Source organism: Panthera uncia, unplaced genomic scaffold (assembly GCF_023721935.1).
Source record: "Panthera uncia isolate 11264 unplaced genomic scaffold, Puncia_PCG_1.0 HiC_scaffold_276, whole genome shotgun sequence".
NCBI lineage: Eukaryota > Metazoa > Chordata > Mammalia > Carnivora > Felidae > Panthera > Panthera uncia.
In genome coordinates this window covers 46,416-69,406 of record NW_026059403.1, presented here as the reverse complement: position 1 = coordinate 69,406, position 22,991 = coordinate 46,416, and the positions used below count along the sequence as shown (strand labels likewise).

The window sequence follows — 22,991 nt, the reverse complement described above, 5'->3', positions numbered from 1 at the left end:
CCTAGGTCAGGGCTTCCAACCCTAACCTTGTCGGTGCTCCAGCCCCACGTCAGCGGGTGAAGCCTGTGGACTCCTCAGAGGAATGGTGGTAAGTAGGTAAGTGGTAACATGCAAGCTAAGGGGGAAACCTATTGCATTAGTTTGCAAGGACTGCTTGAGCCACAGAAATGTGCGGCCTTGAAGTTCTGGAGGCAAGTCCAGGATCAAGGTGTCGGCAGGCCCGTGCTGTTGTCACACTAGGGAAGAGTCCGTCCTGGGCCTCTCTCCTATGTTTTTTCGTTTTTTTGATTTTGTTGTTGTTGTTGATTTATTTTTGAGGGAGAGAGACAGAGACAGAGCATGAGCGGGGGAAGGCAGAGAGAGAGGGAGACACAGAATCCGAAGCAGGCTCCAGGCTCCGAGCTGTCAGGACAGAGTCCGATGCGGGGCTTGAACCCACGAACTGCGAGATCATGACCTGAGCAGAAGTTGGAGGCTTAACCGACTGAGTTGCCCGGGTGCCCCTCTGCTGTCTTCTGATAGTGCCCTGGCCTGTGGGGTATAGCTTCAATGTTCCCTGTGTGTGGGTCTGTGTCCACATCTGCCCTCTAAGGACACCAGTCAGATTGGGGTAGGGGCCCGCCCTACTCTGCTATGACCTCACCTTAACTGATCACATCTGCAAAGACCCTCTTTCCAAAATGGCTACTATCTAAGGCACTGGGGATTGGTGAGGACTTCAACATAGGAGCTGGGGACACGGTTCTGCCTGGAACACCTATGAAATATTTTAGAAACCAAATTTATAATCTGTACTTTTACGTCCATGCTTCTCTACTCACACATTAGTAACGTGATCTGGTGGCCAAAGAATTACTATAATTTGGACACACAGTCATGAGTGTGTGTAACTTCAAGGTATTTATGACTGTAATGCCATGAAAACATCCAGAGAGAGTCATGGAGGCTGCTGATACCAGTGGGGTGTTTCCCTACGTTCCCAGTTGAAGAAAGTGTTGTCATTAAGAGATTCTTAAAGTTAAGGGTGTTAATTTTTTCCCCATTCAAGTGCACAGACCCAAATTCGATCCTGAATCCCAGGTTGACAGCTTCTGTCCAAACCCAAGCCCACAGCCCAAGGTGGCAACCAAGCAGGTGAAAAGCCAGAGCAGCTTGCTGTCCCCGCTGGAAATCGGCCCCGGGCACACCTGCCTCTGGGGCAGGGCACAAAGCCAGCAGGTGCTGTGTGGCCAGAGGCTGGAAGGTCAGGTGGGGCACCACGCTGGGGAAGCCGGCCACCTCCAAGGCCACCTATGTTGTTGCAGAAGACTGTTCCCCCTCCTGTGGGGCAGGGGCTGGGACGATGGACTTTGTTTCTTACTGCACAAAATACCCACCTACTGACAACCCAGAAGAGCTCTTTCTGAGCTGCCTCATTAAAGATAATTGCTGCTTGCAAGGCTCCTTCTTTCCCCAGCAGGATTTACATACAGCCTTGGGTGTTGAACAGGGATGGTCTCCACATGGCGTTGGGGTTGGTGGTCTGGGCTTGCCCCTCATCGGCTCCCGCTCTGGGAGGAGGGATAATCGGCCACCATTCCTGGCCCCGGGGAGGCTGACAGTGCTTCCCGTGGCCTTCCTGTCCACTTTTCCACATCAGGAACTACAACATAAATGCTCTGTCACCTTGAGACGAGGTTCCCAAGGACTTCATGCTCCGTCACTGATGGGCTCCCCTCCCCAAAGCTCCCTCCCAGACACGGTCTGGCCCCTGGGTGTCCAAGGAACCAATGCAATTGGGTGTGCTGGCCAGAGACTGGGTGCAAATCCCACATCCACCACTGGGAGGATGGCAGCCATTCTCACTGCAGCCAGGCTCTCCGGGTGCCCAGTGTGGTATTTAGTGCTTTACAGAACCTGACCTCAATTCCATTAGCCCTGCCATCACTGAATTGGGGACACACACACACACACAGACCCACAGCCAGCTGGTTCTGCCCCCTGCCGCTACCGGTATGAGCCCGTGGGGAGGAGCTTCAACCTCTTGCCTGGTTCCTCACCAGCAGGAAGCAGACAAGAATGCCCATCTCTGGGGTCACTGTGCGAATTAAAGGAGGCAATTATGCAAAGCGCTGGTCAGCGGCAACACAGAGGCTGGCACGCACATGGGGCCAGGCTCTGGAAAAGGCCCGCATGTCCCACGTCCGCAGCTCCAGAGAACGGGAGGCAGGTCGGCTTAGGCAGGCTCCTTCCTTCCTTGGCCTTCAGTATCCACCGCTCCTTGATTTAGACATCCGCTGGAGTTGTAGCTGGCGTGTCCCGCCTCCCTTGGGAATGCGCAAAGGTTACGTGTGCAAGTTTTGGGGCGTGCCCTTAAAGAGGCTTGCTGGTCCAACGTCCTCTTCTTCCCTTCCTACCAGCTGGAATGCAGAGGAGATGGCAGGAACCGGGTAGCCATGTTGGGCCAGGAGATGGAAGCCTTGCACGCAAGCTGCCAGAGCAACAGGATAGGAGACGGCTGGGGACCAACCCTGTGGAGCTACCCTGGCCTGGGCTCGCTTACACTCACACTGAGGCTGCATAAATGCGAAATACACCTTTACTTACCGTCTGTGCGGGCTGTCCTGCGGCCCATTAGGAGGTCGTCCCACCCCCTCCTGATGGCCCCTGTCTGGGTCTCATGCCTGCAAGGTGGCTGGCTGTCATTGCACCACCGGGGCAGGAGTGGGCAGTATGAGGGCTGGGTGTCCCTCCCAGGGCTGTGCCTGGGGGCCGCGGAGGCAGCTGGGAGGGCGTCTCTGCTCGGCTGTTCGAAGTGTGCCATCTTTTTGAGATTGACTCACTAGTTCAAGTGATGCTTGTTGAACCTGGTGAGAAAGGAGTTGTGACACTCCTGGGGCATCTGAATCAGCTCTTCATGCCATTAAAGGTCAGTTTGGGTTCTGGGGGCCTGCACACCGCCGAGGTTCCGAGCACCCGCTGCCCTGTCCCTTCGTTCACATGTGCCACGAAGGCTCATAAAGGGACATCAGGGGATGGGAGCGTCAGAGAAGCCACCTTGGGCTAAGTAATGCTGGTCCCTGGGGCGATGACACCACCCTACCCCTCGACCGGGGCTCACAGAGATGAGTGCATTTAGAGTTCCCCTCACAGGGGCTTTTCAGGAAAGCAATCTGGATTCTGCTGCTGAAATAATCCGAGGAAAGGAACCTCTCATCTGGGTGCCGGAGGGTCCCTGGGGAGGGGGTCTCCGCACCCCCCAACTCACCAGAGGGGCAGACGCCAGTGAGTGGGGGGTAACTTCGAGCCCCGGCTAGTGGGGCAAAATCCAAGTCTGCCCGCGCCTTGGGTCTGAAGACTGGTCCCAGCACCCAGGGGAAGAAGCAAGGTTTCAAGATTTTTCTCAGCTCTTTTATTAAGTTAGAAACAGAAGGAACACAACTCGGGGGACACACCACTGCAAGGCCCGCTGTGCTGTGCGCGAAGTGTGGTCACTCCACCTTGGCCGTCCTGCAGCCCGGGGCCTCCGGCGGGCGGCTTCCCCGCCACCCGCCTTCCCGGCCTCCCTGGTGGAGCTGCCTCCCGGAGCAAAGGAGGCCGGCCTCTGCTGTGGAAGGGCCTGCAGCCTCCAAGGGACTTGGGAACACACTCCGCTTCCAGCTTTTCCCCAGGTGGCAGCCGATCGATGATGCCCAGTGCCCGGTGCTCCGGGGTGGGGGGCAACCTAGCCCCCGAGGTCCCTCCCCGAGAGATGCCCACAGGCCCAGCGGCAGCACAGAGGTCCTGTGAGGGGGCAGGGCGAGACCACACACAGCAAGTGCTTTGTGATGTGGCCCCACCACCAGTTCAGCCCGCTCCGGGGCCCCAGTCCCGAACCGGCCAAGTAGCACCGAGTGAACAGCAGGCAGCTGGCAGGCGGCCGGGGAAGCCACAGGTTTGGTGCAGGCCCCTTCCCCCTCCGGTGGTGCCCCGGGGACTGGCAAGGGATGAGCCAGAAGCCCGAACACCAGGTGCAAGCTGACCCCTCCAGAACCCCAGATACTGGGGATGTGCCGGTGAGGGACCCAGTGGCTGGGGAGGTGGAGAAATGAGCGAAGGACTGGCAGTTCTCTCGGGGACCACACTTGCCTTTTGCAGCTCAGGGAGCAAACCGGCCAGCTGGACGCTGAGGGTCACGGGCCTTGCTGCTGTCCTCTATGCTGGTGGGCTCCAGAGTGGGTGCCCTAAGGTGACCCTGGGGTCCCCAGCTCACACCTGCTCCTGGTCTAAGGGCCCGCATGGTCATGTCGGGAGATGATGGGGTCATTGCCACCTCTTGGGACCGGGAGGCTCTGAGGGGGGAAGCCCCTGAGGGCACCCTCGTCTAACAGGACAGGGGGCCCAGAGTCCCACTGCGATGGGGCATGAGTGTCCCTCTGAACCTGGCACAGCTGCCCTGACTGGGAGGAAGGTGGGGAGGTCACAGAGAGCACAGCCCCACCCTGGGGAGGGGCGCACAAGGGTTTCTGCTTTAACGCTGGGGGGGTCTCGGGGCCATTTGCTAACGAAGTCCTGCAGGTGCCATGAGGTCACCCTATGGGTTTCTGCCCCCTACACAGTGTGTCTTCATTTCTCCCAGGTAGCTCTGCTCTCAGTCCTGGTGGACCCAGCTTCCATGAGGCCCGACACACCCCGTGCTGGGTGACATTACGGTCACAGCAGGGCGACGAGGCAAAGGCTGTTTGGTCGGTGCTGTGTGACTGCCTGGTGCCGCCCACCCCAGCCCACCCAGGGCTCCTCTCAGCCCCCCGAGCGGGGTTTGCGGCAACAGGACACGACTCTGCGGATGTGTCTCTGCCCCAAGGCCGAGGGAGTCCTGAGGTTGGTCCACGCCCCTCTGGAAGGTCCTCTCCTCTGCAAACCACCTCACAGAGGCCAAGGCCTCAGGCAGACACACAGGGCTCTCGAGACAGCTTCTCTTCCCTTGTCTAAAGCTCACAACAGCCCCGAGAATGCTGCTCCCAGAGCCGGTGGGGCCAGCTTCCGGCCACTTCAAGTGCTGGTGTGGGGCCGGGCCGGGCTTCCTGCAGTGGCAGACAGGGTCAGGGCCACTCTGGCGGTGAGGGCTGCGGCCGCGGGGTGGGGACAGACACACGGAGTCTGCAGAGGAAGAGAGGGAGGGAGGGAGACAGAGTATGAATCATGCCCACATGGTTCTGTCCTACCCTGGAACAGAGTGATAATCAAGAGGCCACTGTGAGGGGCTAGAGCCTGGGGCCCGACAACAGAAGGCCTGGGTGTGAGAAGGCAGCTCTCTCATTTACCAGCACTGCGGCCCCGAGCCCTGGTCTCCCCCCCGGAACAGGGGAACTACCCACCTGTCCATTCAGCCACTCCAACCACATGCCCGGCACACCCACGAGCCAGCAGGTGCCACACTAGGCCCTGGGGGACAGGAGGGCAAAGAAATACAGCTGCCATCTCCTGGATCATCCCCCAGGTGGGAGACACTGCATGCTTGTACCAATAAGTGCATACAGTAATCACAAGTTGACGGAAGTGCTATGCATGAAAAACAAAAAATTATGGATAAGAACCAGGACTTTATTTTGGTGGAGGGTATGGGAAGGTGGCAATAATCTAACCTGAGACGTGAAGGATGGACAGGAGTTTGCCAGAGGGGGAAACAGCAGTCCAGGCAGGAGGGACGGCATGTGCAAAGGTCCTGAGGTAGGAATCTGGCACATTTGAAAATTGAAATAAAGTAGGCCAGTGAGGTGGAAACAGCGAGGGGGTAGACCTGGTCAGAGAGTAGGGGGCAGGCAGGGGTGGACCGGCCATGTGGTTAGAAGAACGGGCCAGCTGTGGGCGGCAGCCAGCACATTCATTCACGCCCTCGACAGACATTCACTGTGCAGCCCATCGACCTGGGCCGTGATACAGGCTGTGGTGGCTGATGGTGGTGAATGAGGGGTGACCCTGCGCCCACCGAGCTCACACTCCAGTGCCAGCTTCCCAATCAATGCAGCGCCTGCTCTCTCTGAGCTTCAGCTTTTCCTGGGGAATACGAGGGGATGGATCTCAGCCTCCCGGAGAGGATGATGTGGTCTAATGCACGTGGAAGGCTTTGTGCAGAACCTCCTTGGAGCAGGTAAGATAACCCAGCAGCTGGCCAGCGCGGTCATCTTCAAAGCATAACCCATTGCGACAGCTCAGCATGACCCTGCGCGAGTTCGTGTGGAGATGTGGCTGTGGACGTGTGTCAGGAAGGGACACCCTCGGCTGGAGCCAGCAGGCAGAGGAAGAGGAAGCTCTTGGGACAGCGGTGGGGCCGTAGTCTACGAGCAGGTTCTCTGGAGTCCTGTGCGGAGGGGGCCGGGAGTTCTCCGGAGGATTTTCGGGCGTCCTGCTCGTCCATGCACCATTTCAACACCAGATGCCACTTCCTCTGGCCAGCGCCGTAAGGGCCGTGGGCTCAGAGGTGGCCCTAACCAAGCAGGCCCTTTGTGCCCGGGACACGGATGATGTCTGGCCAGCATGATGAGCTGCCCGAAGCAGGTGTCACGGTGGCTCCGGAGAGGCACAGATAAGCCAGCCCTTGGCACGGGCAGGGGGAGCCCTCCAGAAAGCCTGCATGTCCTTGCAGCCAACAGGCAAAGAGGCAAGACGCTCTCTGCAGAACATCAACGAATGATGACGCCATTCTTGGTTTTAGAGCTTTGGTTCTATTTAGCCAGCATGCTTGTGTCCACTGCACAGCCGTGTAAGAACTACACACATAAGGGGCTTTTACCTACTTGTCAGTCTGCACGTACTCAAGTAACATTTAAAAATTCAAGCCAGCACTGGAATCCGTGGGGCTTTCTTCTTTCAAGTGGGGTACACCTTCCCTCTCTCCCTGCCAAGGCTTCTAGAAGGTTGACTTGAGCTCTGTGGGGTCAGCACTCCCCAGGTGGTAGGCAGAGCAGCCACTGCTCCCTCAGCGGGGCTGGCGAAGGCCCTTCACAAGCGAGAAGCTGGGTCATGAGGCTTCTAGGACCCCGAGATACTCTTAAGGTGGCAAACCTAAACCTTGGGCCTGTCTGCCCCACACCCTCCGGACGCATGAGGCAGATGGGGCAGGGTGCTGTTCCCCTCTAGGCAGGGCCCCACTGCTGCCCCAAACCAAACCTCTGAGCCACCCACACCATGAGACCCTGACCTGGGGAACGGGGGCCCCTCTGGGCTGTCCCTTGTTGCTGAAGACAAGACTACACCTAGGGGCACCCTGAAAGGCTGAGGAACTGGGGAGCCACACTGGCTGGCTCCTGAATTCCCTCCCAGCCCACACAGCTGCCCCCAGACTGGGACAGCCATGGGCCACCCCAAATTTTGGCAGGTGCTTCTCTGAGGCCTAGTCTCCTCATCTGTGAGAGGGGACACTCCTCCACCTTGCAGAGACAGGGCGTCAATGGTCACCCTGCCCGCACACAACAGGTTTGCCCTGCCGGACTGCAGCAAGGGAGGGCGCTGGTGTGCTGATCCCAGGCCTGGCATGGGGCCAACCCTGGTAAACACAAGCCCAATGAAGACTCCAGGTGCATGGATGGATGTGTGGACAGACAGACGGAGCTGATGTGTTTCAAGAGGCCTGAACTCTTGCCTGGGTACCTTTCTCAATATACCAGGCCTGTCCGTGTAGGTCTGCGCTCTGGGATTTCCTCTCGGTGGTGATTTCTTTGAAGGCAGGACAGAATGTGCTGAATTGCCCTCTGGTGGCAGTGACTGAGCCCCTCGTGGGGCCCCGAGGGGGACTAACCGGCTCAGCCTTTCCCAGAGCTGGGATTGGAGGCCCCTCCGCCCCCACACCCCAAGTGGCTGGGGCCTAACAATGCCTGTGCAGAGATGAGCTCCTGGTGGCCTGGATGCCTGCACGACATGCTGGGTGGGGGTCAGGGGAGGAGACATGAGGGCAAGGGTTGTGCCTTTAAAGGGCTTGCTGGGGGCAGGGGGACTCAGTGGGAGAGAAAAAGAACTTTCGCGGCTGATCTACACTTGGTGAGTAACCCAGGGTAACCCAGCCCGGGCTCCGGGGGCCTGCCATCACCCACATATGTAGATCTGGCTGGGACACTGGGGCTGGTCCTGGAGGTCCGCCCTGCCTTTGACGAGGGCAGGCGGAGCTGAACTGAAGCAGGGCAGTGCAGGGCACGGGAACCACCCAGGGTCAACTTGGAGGGCAGAGCCTCGGGAGGGGCCGTCTCTCAGGCCCCAGAGGCACTGCGGGGAGGCTGGCTGGTGGGCTGCTGGGCCACGTAAAAAGGAGATGGCTGGGATGCGGGACAAGAGCTGAAGCCTAAAAAGGCCCTCTGTCTCTGATGCAGATGTTGCTCGTGCAGGAGTTCGGGAAACGTGCAGGCTGGAGCTGCTCAGTCTCACCAGGCAGCGTGACTCTGGGAGGGTAGGGCCCAGGCGTGGCGTTCCGGTCCCGTCCAGGACCGGCTCCATCTTGGGCAATCAGCCTCTTTGCACCCGCTTCCTCGTCCCGGAGATGGGGCTGACGACAGCACCCCCACCACGGACTGGGCCGGACTGGAGGGACAAGGCCCCTGTTGCACTCAGATGTGCACATACAACGTGCCTCGTGACTATGGGCGATGGACCCTTCTAGAAGAAGGGGCTAGCCCAGGGACGTGGAGAGGGCCCCCACCGCCCAAAGCATCCCCAAACCATCACGGCCACCATCCTTCTGCATCACTGACTCGCATAAGCGCCAACTCTCAACCTGCCCCTCACTTGGCCTCTTCAAATACTCTGAGTAACACGATTTTCACTCCTGTGTTTGAGATGGCAACACTGAGCTCAGGGGAGTTAGGTAACCGGGGTCAAGCAGCCAGTAAGAGCCAGAACCAAGGAATGATGTGTCCCTGGAACGGGGGAAACTCCTGGAGAGGTAAAGGGCTCACTATGTCCCCTGGCCTGCCCCCACCTCCTCCCGCACGGGGATGAACCACTGGTCAGGTCCGTGGGGAGGGGTGAGCACCAGCGGGAGGAGCCCTCAGGCTCCACAGGTGAGCACCCCAGGGTGCAGGAACTGGGGGGGGGGGGTGACAGGAGGCACCACCATTCTCTTAAAGCTTATGCCCCAGGGGACCAACAACTTGGGCCGCTCAGATTTTTCTCTCCAAGAGAGGGGGAGTAGATTAGAACAAAACTGGACAACTCGGAAGCCCCCATCTATCTAGGCTGGCTTTTGGGGGTCCAAACACCCTGGACGTAGGAGGCGATGCGACCTGGGCCTGCCTGGCTTGTCCCCGTCAAGGCCTTGAAGGCCCGGCCACGCCGGTCTGGCTGGAGCATCCGCTCGCCTGGAGGAGCAGTCCCAGCGAAGTCGAAACCGCTCTGCTGTGGACAGCCTTCGGCACGCAGGCCAGCAGCCGCCATGTCACGGAGCAAATTAGGTTTTCGGTCCGGGCTGGCTCCTGAGGGGGTTTCTGTGATCTGCACTGAAGGGGGCACCTGGCCTGAGGGCCGATTTCTCAGAGCTGCCAGAGAGCTGCCCGGGGGGTGCAGAGGCTTCCGGGTCAGCCTCAGAGCTGGGACTGGTCACCAGCCCTCCTGGGTAAGGAGAGCTGGCCTGTGCCGGAGGCAGAGCCTGGGATCTCCCACCCCAGGCCCCAGCCTCTCAGAGTCCCTGGGACCCATGCCTCCCTGCCTCCCATCCCAGAACCTGCTGCTCCTGTCCCAGGTGTGAGGGATCCAGGAGGAGGACTAAGGGCCGGGACACACAGCCTGGCTTCCCCAGGGCCTGACCAAAGAGGATGGAACCAGAACTCAAACCTTTCCCTTGTGTCTACAAATCCACCAGCCCCTATTCCTGAGCTCCCTGACAGGCTGGCTCGGGACACCCTGATCCAACCTCAGGACTGGCACTGACCCTGCCCCTCAAAGAGGCCGGTCTGGATAAGCTGGTCCTTCCCTCCACTTGACTCTGCACCTGCCCTCAGGCCTTGGGCAAGTCCCTCCCCCCAAAGGGCACCTGTGCCCCTTAGCCCCCTGCATCCAGTGTCTCCTCCCCCTTGGGTGAGGATCTCCTGTAATAATGGCACTGAGAACAAGGGCAGGAGCAGTACCTTGGGCAGTGCTCTGCAGCCGTCCTGCCCGGCCACGGTTCCCTCCTTCAGCATGCTGCCCGCGCTGAGGCGGCCTCTCACCACCTCGCGGGACAGGAGCGCCCTGCTGCCTCCACCGGGGGCCTGGCCCCATAGCTCCGGCACCCCCCTGGCCCCTTGAGCGCTCTGCCCATCATCCATGTTCCTCACAGGTCCCCGGGGTGCTGCTCACGTGTTGGACACACGCTAGAGTCGCCTGGTCTGGGGTGTGGTGTGGGCTTTAGCATTCGTGTTGTAAGGTGGTCTGGTCTTTGCCCCTGGCTTCTGGGAGATGATCGGTCATACCCATTAGACTGTCTCCACCTAGGGCAGGATTTGGGGTGGGCACATCTGTGTGACTTAGGGAAGGGGCTCTGGGTCACGCTGTATCAGCTGACCTGGAGGCAGAGTAACCACGTGGGCCATCAGTCGAGCCTACGTGATGGGGCCCTGGTAAAAACCCCGGACACCTGAGCCTGTGTGAGCCTTCCGGCTGGGGAATGTTCTGTATGTACGGTCAGTCACTGATGTGGGCACAGTGACACCATCCTGACCGCGTGGGGAGAGGACCCTGCCCTGTTCGTCTCTGTCCTTGGCTGATCTCAATCTGCATCCCTTCCCTGTACTTGACCGTGACCGTGAAGAGGATGCCCTTATGTGGAGACTGCCCTCGCACTTGGCCGGCTGGCCTCAACTCCACGTGGTGTTGTCTGAGGACCCCAGTGACTCTGACATGCAGCCGTGTCTGGGAAGCACCACACCTGTCTGAGGGGGCTGTCTCCACGTGGCAGGGGGCTGAGACGCTTTGCTCAAGGTCAACTGCAAGCAAGGGGCAGAGCTAGGCTGTAGCTCCAGACCCGGAAAAGGGTCCCGGAGCACCCGGCCACCTGCTGCCCCATCCACCCTCCCCTGGAAGGACACAGTGACCCTGACCCAGGTGGAAGGACACAGTGACCCTGACCCAGAGCAGGCCCGGGCCCCGGGGTGCTGGCGGCTCACCTGGCTGGGTCCTGCATCGCTCCTCACGAAGGCAGGTGTTTCCAGGTGCTGACAAAGGCAGTGGGGATGAGCGAGTAGGGCACCGTGGTGATGCAGTTCCACGTGTCCGACGTGGGGTCATAGCAGTCCAGGGTCTTACACCTCTGGGTCCCGAAGTAGCCCCCCACAACGTAGAGCTTGTTGCCCGAGGCCAGGGCGTGGCAGGACATGCGTTTGGCGGTCATGTCTCCGATCCGCGTCCACTGGTTGGTCTCACAGTCGAAGCGGTAGGCGGAGGCGGCCGTGAACTCGGTGTCACCGCCCATGATGAAGATCTGGCTGCCCAGCACGGCAGCCGCCGTGTACCGCCAAGGCTGGGGGCACTCGGCCTTGATGCTCCACCGGTTCTCCGAGGGGTCGTAGCACTGGACTTTGGACACCATGTCTCGGTGGATGCTGGTCCCCCCGAAAACAAACAGCTTCAGCTTGGCGCTCACCACCGCGGCATTGCTGACGCCATCCCTCAACGGGGCCACCATGGTCCACTTGTTAGCCCCGGGGTCGTACTTCTCCACTTGCTTCAGGGAGACAGACGGGGAGGCCGGGAAGACGCCTGCCAGGGACGTGTGTCCCCCGACCACGTAGAGGCAGTTCTCCAGCTCGGCAGAGCCGTGGCCGAAGCGGGCGATCAGCATGGGCGCCGCCTTGGACCACTCCTCGTGGACGGTGTCATACACCCACACGTCCTTGGAGACCCCATTCTCGGAGCCCCGGCCCCCGGTCACGTAGACCTTGCAGCCGATGGCTGAGGCGCTGAACTCCTTGCGGGGGCTGGGCAGGTCCGCCTTGGGGATGATCTCCTTGGCCTTGTGGTCCACCTGGTAGATCTTGTCGCACATGAAGGTCTGGCCCCCCAGGATCAGCAGCGTGTGGCCTGCCTTGCGCGGCCGGGCGCAAGGGCTGGTGACCACCCCGTCGTTCTGCAGGATCTTGGTCTTGCAGCGGAGCGCCTCGTCCACGATGAGCCTGGTACGCTCGTCGGCCATGAGGAGGGCCTCGCCGGAGACGGCCTCCTTGAGGCAGTCGGACGGCAGCAGGGCCAGCCGCACGCTGCGGAGCAGCTCGGGCAGGTGCACCTTCCGCCGCTCGAGGTCGTGCTTCACCCACTGCAGGATGGCCTCGAAGACCACGCGCTCGTCCTCCGTCTCCAGCTCGTCGCTGGAGATGAGGTCCAGCAGGGTGTCCTTGGACAGGCTGTTGAAGTCCTCGCTCTGCCGCACCGCCTCGAAGTGCACCAGGCACATGCGCCACGAGAACTCGTACAGCCGGCGGCACTGGTGAGCGTCCGACAGGAGCATCATGCCCAGGCAGTTGGAGGGGAAGAGGTTCTTCTCCAGGAACTCGGCGGCGGCGTCCCGCACGTCGTGGAACTGCAGCATGTCACCGGCCTCCAGCAGAGACTCGGCGTTCTCCTCGTTGATGACGATGCGGGACGAGTAGGCGAAGTCCAGCAGCAGCTCCAGCACCTCGGGGTGCAGGTTGTCCTGGAAGTTGACCGTGTCGTCCCGGCTCTCCCGCAGGCCGTGGCTGAACATGGCCTCGAAGTAGCGGCTGGAGGCGGCCAGCACGGCGCGGTGGCAGGGGAAGGCACGGTCGCCTGCCCACAGCGTGACGTCCGTGAACATGCAGTGCTTGCGCAGGGTGTTGAGGTGGGCCAGCACGCAGTCGGGGTGGGAGGCTTTGTGGAAGAGGGTGATGTTCATGGACCCCGTGCTGCTCCGCGACTTTCGGGTCTCATGGACGCTGACCGACATGCTGAGCCGACCTGCCAGGGGACAAGGCCACACGAGGTGAGAGGGGCTGGCCCTGTGCTGGCTCACCCTTCAGCCCCTCCTCTCTCAGCTCTGCCCCTCCCCTTGACCACGTGGCCAGGGAACGTGCGGGTGGCAGTGGCTGCTCTGACCTCTGCCCTTCAGAAATTGCTTTTGTTGATTTTGGACCAGCTGTGGAACCGAACGTCTCTGGCCTGGAGATGAGCCACGTCTGGGTGGCTGTGAGCTGTGGCTGCCCACCCTGGGACAAGAGAACATGCAATATGGTGTCCCTGGGCCACTAAGCAGATAGCAGGTCGGGGCGGTGCTAAGTAGCCTGTGCCCTGGGCCACATCCCACCCTCGAGCTGCCCTCTGGGGCCGAGGCTCCCGTGGCCCGTTTCTACAGCTGGGGAAGCCAAGGCTCAGAGAAGCAGAGTGGCTGGCTGCCCAAAGTGCCGGAGCCAGGATCCCCATGTGGGCCCTCCAGCTCCAAGCCCAATCTCCACTCTCCACAGGCCCAAGGAGGCTGATTCTTTCCGGGTTTTCTGTGGCAGACTGGAAACAAGGAGCCCAGGGAGCCATGGAGCCCGAGCAGGGCCTCACATGCCACCACCCCCTCCCCCACCCCCCTGCTCCCAGCCAGACCTGGGCTGAGCTGGGCTCCTAGCAGCACCGGCCAGAGTCCCTCACCAACCCTGCCCTTGGGAAGTTCCCAAGAGCCACCACTACAGCCTAAGGGCTGTGTAGACACGTTCTCCAAATCCAGGGTCTTCAGAGGCCAACTGACCCAGTGGGGATGAGCAAGGGTTTGAAGGCAAAGCTGGGCCGACCAGCGGCTCACCTGAAAGACACCGGCTCAATTCTGAGGTCCCAAAAAGCAAGCCACAAGAAAGGTCCAGGTGACAGTAGGGCATGCTGACCACTAACGCAATCCAGATTTGCCTCAGCAACTGAGTTTCCAAATGAGCTTCCCTAGGCCCTACAGGCGACTCCAGGATCTTGGGCCATAGTGAGTGTCTCACCTGCCTCCCTCCTGTGTTCTCCTCTGCCCCGCCCAGGACTTGGCCCTCAGAAGGCTGCTCTGTGTGGGCAGACACGGGCTTGTCACACACTTGAACGTGCAGGATTCCAAGGCATCTTCATTAAAGTCCAGTAGACAGGAGCACCTGGGTGGCTCAGTCAGTTAAGTGTCTGAATCTTGATTTTGGCTCAGGTCATGATCTCATGGTTTGGTGAGTTCGAGCCCCACGTTGGGCTCTGTGCTGACTACACAGAAACTGCTTGGGATTTTTTTTTTCTCCTTCTATCTGTCCCTCCCCTGATCATGCTCTCTTGGTCTTTCTCAAAATAAATAAATAAAACTTAAAAAATATTAAAAAAATTTTTTTAATGTTTATTCATTTGTGAGAGACAGAGTGAGCAGGGGAGGGGCAGAGAGAGAGGGAGACACAGAATCAGAAGCAGGCTCCAGGCTCTGAGCTGTCGGCACAGAGCCTGACATGGGGCTCGAACCCATGAACTGTGAGATCACGACCTAAGCCGAAGCTGGACGCTTAACCAACTGAGCCACCCAGGTGCCCCAAAACTTTAAAAAATGTTAAAAAAAAAACACCAAACCTAGCCTTTTTTCCTTTTTAATTTTCAAAAGTATATAATTCTCCCAACCCCCACTCCAAGTCAATTTTCTGCTTAAGTAATAATCTGGTAAGGGAAGGAAGCGATTTCATGCTTCAGTGAAATTGTAAATTAGTGTCCAAGTACAGTGCTGTCTCTCTGCCTCACTCCTCCCCTGGCAAAGAACCAAGGAAACCACAAACTGACGTGATCCGAGCTGCCTGGGCAAGGCCCCTGCTCCCTGGGCCCAGGCTGGGTCTGGCCCTGCTGCTCTGGCCCCCAAGCTCCAGGCAGACCTCGAGTCGATGATGCACCAGAGACACCGCTGTGCACACCAGCCACTGGGCTCTGGGGTCATGAGGTGAGCCCACGGGGATGGGGGGTGCAGCCAGCACAAGAGTAAGAGAGGTGGGCCAAGGCTGGACAGGATAGTTCCTGTTCGATCGTCATCCTGGGGCACCCCTTCCCTGCAGCTCGGTGTTCTCTTCTGTAAAACGAAGTCCTGTCCTGCTCAGGCCTCAGGGGCACTCAGCTGTTGGCAAGTATTTACGGAGCATGACCTCTCAGCCTGGCCCTGGGGCTGGGTGGCACGGGTATCGGGAGGCCTCAGTGGCTTAGCCCCCCGAGGCTTTCCTGGCAGCTTGGCACGTACCCCAGATCTGAATTCCGGACCCTGCACCACGTTTCCCCGAATCTTGTTCACAGACATGTTCCCAAACATGGACGTTCATTGAGTTGACTCTATCCATCCTGTCCCCACTGTGTCTGGGCTGAACAGGAGCGATGGCCTTTGACCTGTGCGCCATGCTGGGGGTGCGGCCCCAAGGACTCCAACTCAGGGGTCCAGGTGGAGACTCCCTACAGAGGGGGTTAAGGACGGGACAAAGCAGGACTCAAAGAATGAGAAAGCATCAAAAGGCAGGGCAAACCCACACAGAGCAGCCACGTTTGCCCTGGGAATGAGGTCAAGTGGTGGCAAGGCCAGTGCTGAGTGGGCAGCCCAGGGCCCCAGAGCTGACTGATGTCTTGCTTAGCACCAAGATGCCTGCCCGCTGACGCAAATTCCCCGCACAGGCAAAGAGCCAGGGATGGGCGTATACACCCAAGCAGGTTCCCACCCCCAGATGGCTGCCTGTCTGGGCACCTCCGTGCTGAGGGCAGAGGCACCTGCCCGGCTGTTTCCTCAGATTGTCCCACCTCCTTGTGAGCAGTGCCTGCATCTGAGCCAACCTCCCAGAGACAGCAGCCATCAGTCATGCACGGACTTGCCCCGGTCCATGAGGTGATGTCCCAGAAGCATCGTGATTCCAGAAGGTGGAGGGTCTCATCACCCCAGTTTACAGATGAGGATGCTGAGGCCCAGACACAGGAATGGAATCATGTGAGCTGCAAACCTGTACCCAGGTCCCTGAGGATCCCCAGGGCTGTGCCTCTGCTCTGGGCTGGTCGGCGTGGGAGGACCGGCCTAAGAGCCAGAGGCCCTGGGTGCTACTCGCCCTGTGTCGGGCCCCTCACCTCAACCACAGGACATCTGGAAGTGGCTCGCCTTGACCGTCACGCGTCCAGGAGAGCCCTCAGCATTTCCTCCAGACCCGCTGCTCCCAGGCCAGGCAAACGGGAAATGGCACCAGCATGCTCCTTCTTATTCAGGCCAAATGCCCAGGCTCCCTTCGTCCCTCCCCGGCACCAGCACCCGGCCCCCACCAAGTCCTGTGGCTCCTAAGTGAGCCCCGAGTCTGATCCTTATCCCCACCTCTGTCCCTCCCTTGACCTCTGGAAACCTCTGACTGGCTTCTGCTTCTTTCTCCACGATCTGTGCTCCATCCAGAGACCAGAGTGATGATCCCATCACGCCCAGCTCGAAACCCTCCAGGGGTGTCCCAGCGCCCTCAGTGAAATCCTAAGTTCTCACCGTGGCAGCCAGGTCCCACATGAGTTGGCCCCTCCTCAGTAGCTACCCCTCTGTCATCACATCCTGCCAGTTCCCAACTCGCTCGCCCCCTCAGGCCACACCGGACTTCTTACTGGGCCTCAGGACCTTTTTCACAGGCTCCTCCTCGGACTGGAATGCTCCCCTGACTGTCTACATGGCTCACTCTGTCACCTCCTCAGAGAGTGACCTGACCACCTTTTGGGGTCACCTCCTCTCCACACCTCACCCAATTCTGCCTTCCTCACAGCACCCACTGCTATGTAACACGCGTTCGTCCCCAGTCTCCCCAACGTGCTGAAGGTGGACACCACGGGTAGGGCTAACTGATGCGACCCCAACACCCAGTGGGACCTGGCACAGAGCGGCCACTCGCCTCGACTGAACGAACCCCGCCTTTGCTCGTGACGAAGCCTGGAGATGCATACAGTGCATGGAATCCCTTCACCTTGAGCGCTCGTCCAGCCGCCCCAGAGAAGACGAAGGCTGGGCTGGAGAAGGCACTCGAGGGGGCCGCCACGATGGACGCGTGTGGTGGACACTCACAGCCTCACTCGGGTCAGCGCTGGCAGAACCCGAGGCTGGGCATTTGGGCCCGGCTGGCCAAAGCGGCAGATCACCGGGCCCTGGCCCTGAGCGTGGAGCCCGATCCATGTGCAATCCTACCGGCCACCGCGATGGGCCAAGCAGACTCTTGTCTGCGACGTTTCCTGAACTGCAGGGCAAGGTAGAGGTGCCAAGAGCACTGGGGCAGGGCAGGGGCGGGAGTGGTCGGTGGCCGTGCCACCCAGGACGGGAGCTGCACGGAGGAGGCAGAGCCCACGGACAGGCTGCCCTTCTGCTCCGAGAGGGCTTTCCGTCCCTTGTCGCCTAGAGCCGCAAGCAGTACGAGCACTCACTGCACATCAGTTCCTGGGGGTCAGTGACCAGGGGCTGCTCTCCTTGCTAAGGGGTCTTCTACCTTCTCCACCTGCAGGGAGGGCACCCCCCCGCACACCGAAAACGGGTTGTATGAGATGGTTTTCCGTGTTCACTACCAGTCACACAGGCAGCCCCACGCAGGGCGGAGGATACGCAGGGTGCAGGACACAGGCTCCCGGCCAGTGGAGGCAAGGGTGAACGTGCCAGAGTGTGTGTGCCCAAAAGCGTGTCTGCCCAGAGCCTCCTTGGCTCCCTGCCTCGGGGGCCACGATAAATCAGACGCTCTCATGCTGTGTGTATCACAGAACTACTCTGACTACCTAAGCGTTGTCCTGGGCTTTGATGGATTTAAGGCACATGAAGTAATAGCCATGCTCCAAATGAGCAATTTCTCATCCTGCTAAGAGGTATTGACCCACGTCAGACCACACTTCTGCTCACACTGCGATCCTCACCTGCACAGAAGCAGTTAAAGTGCACCCAACAACAACGTGCCCGGCTCATTTCTCCCATCACCCTTGGAAAGTTAAAGAAACACACAAGGAAACAAAGTAGCCAGTGGTGAGACCTCCAGAAGAAACTTGCCCTGTTCTCCAAAGACCCCAGCCACAGGAAGCTGAAGGCCCCCACTCCCAGGGAGAAATGCGCCACAGGATCAAACTGCTGCCACTGTCCAGAAAGCCCGACTCCATCTGGCCGCAGCACCGACCCCCTCCCTGCCTCCCTCCACCTGCCAGGGGCCCGAGTTCCTCAAAATCAGGATGTCAACGCTACTGCTCCTTGCGGGGGGCCAGAGGGAGCGGGAAAGCCCAGGGCCCCGCCGGGGGGTTGCAGGTAATGTGGTTCTGACTCACTCATCAACCATAAGCTTCCCGAACAATCCCCACGTGCTACGTACCAGGCGTGGGAGACAAGGACGGACAGAGACAGGTTCCTGTCCCTGTGGGCCTGCGGTGTGGGAGGCAGAGACAGACTAGCAGTGAGGAAACAAAACAGCAGTAGGTCACGGTGACAGGAAGATGGTGGGGTCACTTAGGCTTCTGTGAAGAGGGGACACGTGAGCTGAAGCTTAACCAATGAGCCAGGCTATGACGACAGGGGAAAGGACGCTTCCAGGTGACAGGGCTGCGGACACAAAGGCAGGGCAGAAACAAGGTTGGCCCGTTGAGGGGAGAGAAAGGCCAGGCCGACAGGTAGGGGCACAGTCACATGGGGCTGGGGGACGACTAAAGATGCCCACAAACTGTGACACGGCTTCCACTGACAGGCGGGGTCTACGTCCCCTCCCTTTGAGCAGGTTCTGTGACCGACCAAAGGGAGCCGGAGAGACGCTGTGCCCATTTCCGGGCCCAGACCTTCAGACACTGGCAGCTTCCACTCTTGCAGTGCCCCCTCCAGGGGAAGCCAGACAACGGGAGGCCTGACCACACCGCGAGGAGACGGCAGCCTGCCACATGGAGGAGGGCAGCCCGGCCGTTCCCCCTGCCCTTCTGGCCACGGGAGCCCAGGCACCACACACGAGAGTGAGGAAGTCGCCTTGGACGGCCCAGCTGCAGCAGGTGGGTCCCCGCCAGCAAGTCGGAACCGGGGCCCCAGACACTGGCCCCAGTGACTGCAAAGGTCACGCATCACCCAACCTCAAACCCTGAGACAGATCCTGACTGAGCAACTGCTGGAGACCAGGCTACGTTGAAGGCCCACACCAAATCAAGATGGCGGCTCTCACTCTTGATCTCGGGGTCGAGATCAAGACACACGTAACAGAAAGGCCAAGGTGCGAGCGAGGTGGGAGGGGGCCTGGGGGTGGGGAGAGAAGGCAAGTATTCTGCAGATGCCTCTCTGGTGGCGGCATTCTGACGGCTGTGACAAAGTGGCCTGGAGGGAAGATCAGGGTACCTCAGGGACGGCAGACAGAACGGGGTCCCCGAAGGCCACAGCCATGACCGTGTGGCACTGGGAAAGTTCACTGGTCTCCCTGGGTCTGTTTCAACCACAGAGTGACACTAAAAGCAAGTGAACAACCAGACAGTACACGACACGCGCTTCCAGTGGCCTGGGCCTCTCGCATATGCTCACACGGCCAGCTGTTCCAGTATTGTTGCTGTTACTACCACGTCCGCTGAACAAAGCACGGAGCAGACACTCCGGATCCTGACTCCATCCCTACCCTCCGCTTTCTGGTTTTATTTTGTTTGTAAGTAAGCTCTACGCCCAACGTGGAGTTTGAATTGACGACCCCGAGATCTAGAGGCACCCGCTCCACTGACAGCCAGCCGGGCGTCCCTCTGCTTTGCTCTGAATAAGGCAGTGCTCACGGTCTATTCGTGTTTAGGTTGTTCGGATTTTTTAAATGATTATATGATATTGTTGCGATCAGAAAAAAAACACTAAAGGTTTCTGTCAAGCCTGTGAGATCTGTGAAAAAGGAAGGAGTTAAATGCTATTAAACACCACATAAGCACAGGGCTGTGTGATTCAACACCCGTTCCCAGGCAGGGATCTCGGTACTGACGCGTGACGCTGCGGCCCAGATGCCTGCCCCACCCCACCCCCACATCTGGGGATCCAAGCACCTCAGGGAGCCTGCAGGGTGGAGGGGTATCCTTCTTCCCCTTGCCAGGTGGAAAGCAGACTAAGCACCCTTGTAGAGCACACAAATCTAATTGTTAATTGAAAGCAAATCAGTATGACCAGGGTAACTGAATCAGAGGCGCAGATCATTCTAGATACGAGTGCACTACCACACAAAGGGCCCTTTCCCTAAAAGCCTCTGCCTTTCAATGGTCCTTTCTTTAAGAAAGTAATAACACTTTATGTACATTCAAAAAATTGTAGGTACCTTTTTATTATTTTTATTTAAAATTTTATTTTTTTGACAGAGAGAGCTAGCATGCACTCAAACGGGGGAGGGGCAGAGAGAAGGGGAGAGAAATCTCACGCAGGCTCCGTGCTGTCAGCACAGAGCCCGATGCGGGGCTTGTACCCACGAACTGTGAGATCATGACCTGAGCCGAAATCAAGAGCCAGACACTTCACTGACTGAGGCACCCAGGCGCCCCGTAGGTGCCCTGTTTTTAATTTAAAATGCAAAGGATTAGAATTATTTGTATTTTTGTGTGTGTATTTATTTTGATTTTGTTTTCCATCTCTTTATTGTGCAAGACTCCAATCCTGCAGTAAGGTCGTGATAATTGTGTAACACACGCCTTGTGTCGGCTGGATGCAACTTTGCCCCACGCCAGCCCACAGCCTCACCCCATCCCTCCTGCAGGGGAAATGGGGTGGCTGTAAGGGCGGTTCGAGAACGGAGCCTGGCTCAGGGAACAGGTGAGGGTGTTGCTTCACCCAGCACTTAGTAACAAATGAGGTTCCTCTTTTGGTGGTACCCAAATGACTCTGCGTCGGATGGCTCCCCATGAAAGGCAGAGAGCAGATTGGTTCGCCGCTGAGCTCATCTCACGGGGCAGATTTCCAACTGCCTTCCACACCTCTGACACACCACACTGCGGGACAACCCGCTTCTCGCCTGCTATCTGAGGTCTCGATCACCAGTGCCACCGTGCCTCCCCTACAGTGCCCCGTGGTGGGCGGTTAGTCCTAAGGCCCACCCGTCCACCTGCAACCAAAGCCTGGAAGGGGATGGGGATCCCAGGAGACCCCGAGGGTGGGCAATGGCTTCAGCACCTTCTCCACGTGCTCTTGCCTTTTCCCTCGGTGCTCCCGCAGGTTAAGCACACTTGAGGAAGGACAGCTTCTTTGGCTTCCGAGATTGAGCCGGGATCCAGGCTGCTGCAGCCTCTGCTAGCCAGGAGGCCGTGCTCTTATTACAAGCTGATAGACCTACCGGAGTGGAAGCCAACTCTGCTAGTGTGCAAACGCTGCTCTGGGGAAGGGCTTGGGGGGTTGCTCTGCGCTCGTTTACCCAGGGGAATAGGCCCCTCCCAGAGGAGGCACAGGACAGGAGGTGAGGGGTCAAGGCTGTGCAACCCTCCTGGACGATGAAGCAACACTTGTTGCAAACGGTAGAGAGTTCTGGTCAGGAAGGGAGCCAGGCGAAACGCATGACCACCGGGGGCCTCTGCCGTGCTGGGCGTCGCACGCAGAAGGGGTGGTCCCCCAACCACTCCCGGCCCGCTCAGGCCTGTCCGCTTTAATCAGGATGGGCCAGGTTCTGCAGCATCAACAAACACCCCCGTATCTCAGAGGCTTCGGAGGATGGCGATTTCTCTCTGGCTCATACCACTTGCATCATGGTTCGGGGGTAGTGGGGGGGGGTGACTGTGAGAAGTGTCCTTGTCATCACTATCAGCCCCAGGGACCCAGATGACACAGCAGCACCCTGTCACCGGTCAGTAAGCCACAGGGAAGAGAGAGGGCGCTTGGGAACCCCGCACACGGCCTGGAAGACACACGCCTCTTCCGCTCCCATCTCCCTGGCCCAAACCAGGCACATGGCTTCACTCACCCACGAGGGCCAGAGGCGCAATCCTGCCACCTGCCCCACTGTTTCGGTAACCTGCACGTGGGAACGGGAGCTCCGAGATTAACGGCAGTGACAGTTCCACCAGCACTAAGTTACAGTCACCAAGGACTTGCTCCATCGCGGGCGCTGCTCCAAGCGCTTTCTGTGTGAACGCGTGCAACCCTCACCACGGCCTTATGTCCAACCCTCACCTGCACCTCACGGGAGGGACGCTGGGCAAAGAGCTCCCACCTCTGCGCTCTGTGAGCCCAACATCACAAGCTGCTTGCGACCCAGATCTGTATCGTTCTTTCCCACACACCAAAGGGACAGAAGAGAGGCTCTGGGGGCCACAGCCCGGGGCTCCAGCCACCGGACACCCTTCTCCGTACCCCCCTTGGAGCAACCCTTGTCAACCCTTCTGCACACCTGGAACAGTGCCATCTCGAGGAGAATGAAGCCTCCGTGCTCCGAGACCCCCAATGCGGGTAACGAATCAACTTTTCTCCTGTGCGTGGCAAAGGGTCCTAGTGCGAAAGCGGCCTCTAGGGTCATTTTCTGGGTCCTGTTCAGATGAGGACACCCGGCTAAGCAAGGACACCTCAGGGAAAGGATCTGATGGTCCCCCACGCCGTGTCTAGCTGCTCAAAGACAAGGTCAGGATTCTGTCAGCTCCGCACCGGCCAGGTTTTGTTCTTTCAGAGAAGCCATCTTGCTAAGGAGAGAAGTGAACCCTCAGGAGGGGCTGTGTGGGCCACGTACCCAGCCCACAGCAGCCACGGCCACGGTGCTCAGCACCCTATTCTCTGCTCACAGCCCTGCCTTCTCAGTGTGAGCTCCACGGACCAAGTTAGACAGGCCAAGGGGCATACCCAGGAGCTCAATAATTTTTACTGACAAGACAATGTAGGATTGAAAAGCACAAGATACAAAAGACGCAAATCCCCTGGAATGTCAAGCCGGAACACAGGCATTTTCATGAGGGGGAGGGGGGGAGGGGGATGATGGCTGGGGACACTGCCCTGCGGGGGCAAAACCTCATTCTTGGCGGGGGGGGGGGGGGGGGAAGAATCTTGTTTTTTTTTTATACAAAGCATAGTTATGTACACAGCATACAGACTTATATCTGGTATTAACATTTATGGGAGGGTAAGGAGAATCGGGGGGGGGGGGAAGTTCTAAGAA

General features: G+C 59.0%; 1 protein-coding gene across 2 annotated transcripts in view; it reads right to left on the bottom strand.

Annotated features, from left to right (window-relative positions):
• Positions 1–3,181: 3,181 nt before the first annotated feature.
• Positions 3,182–22,991, bottom strand: part of LOC125917884 (kelch-like protein 25) — a 34,421-nt gene continuing 14,611 nt past the window's right edge. The window contains exons 1-3 of one of the 2 annotated variants that reach the window (XM_049623978.1): positions 18,243–19,839; positions 11,088–12,891; positions 3,182–5,118 (exon numbers count right to left, since the gene is read on the bottom strand). In XM_049623978.1, the coding sequence (XP_049479935.1) occupies positions 11,111–12,880 (1,770 nt within the window). In that variant the 5' untranslated portion in view covers positions 12,881–12,891; positions 18,243–19,839 and the 3' untranslated portion in view covers positions 3,182–5,118; positions 11,088–11,110. Of the gene's footprint in view, positions 5,119–11,087; positions 12,892–18,242; positions 19,840–22,991 lie in introns of those variants that run through there. The other variant, XM_049623979.1, reaches the window with a different exon arrangement.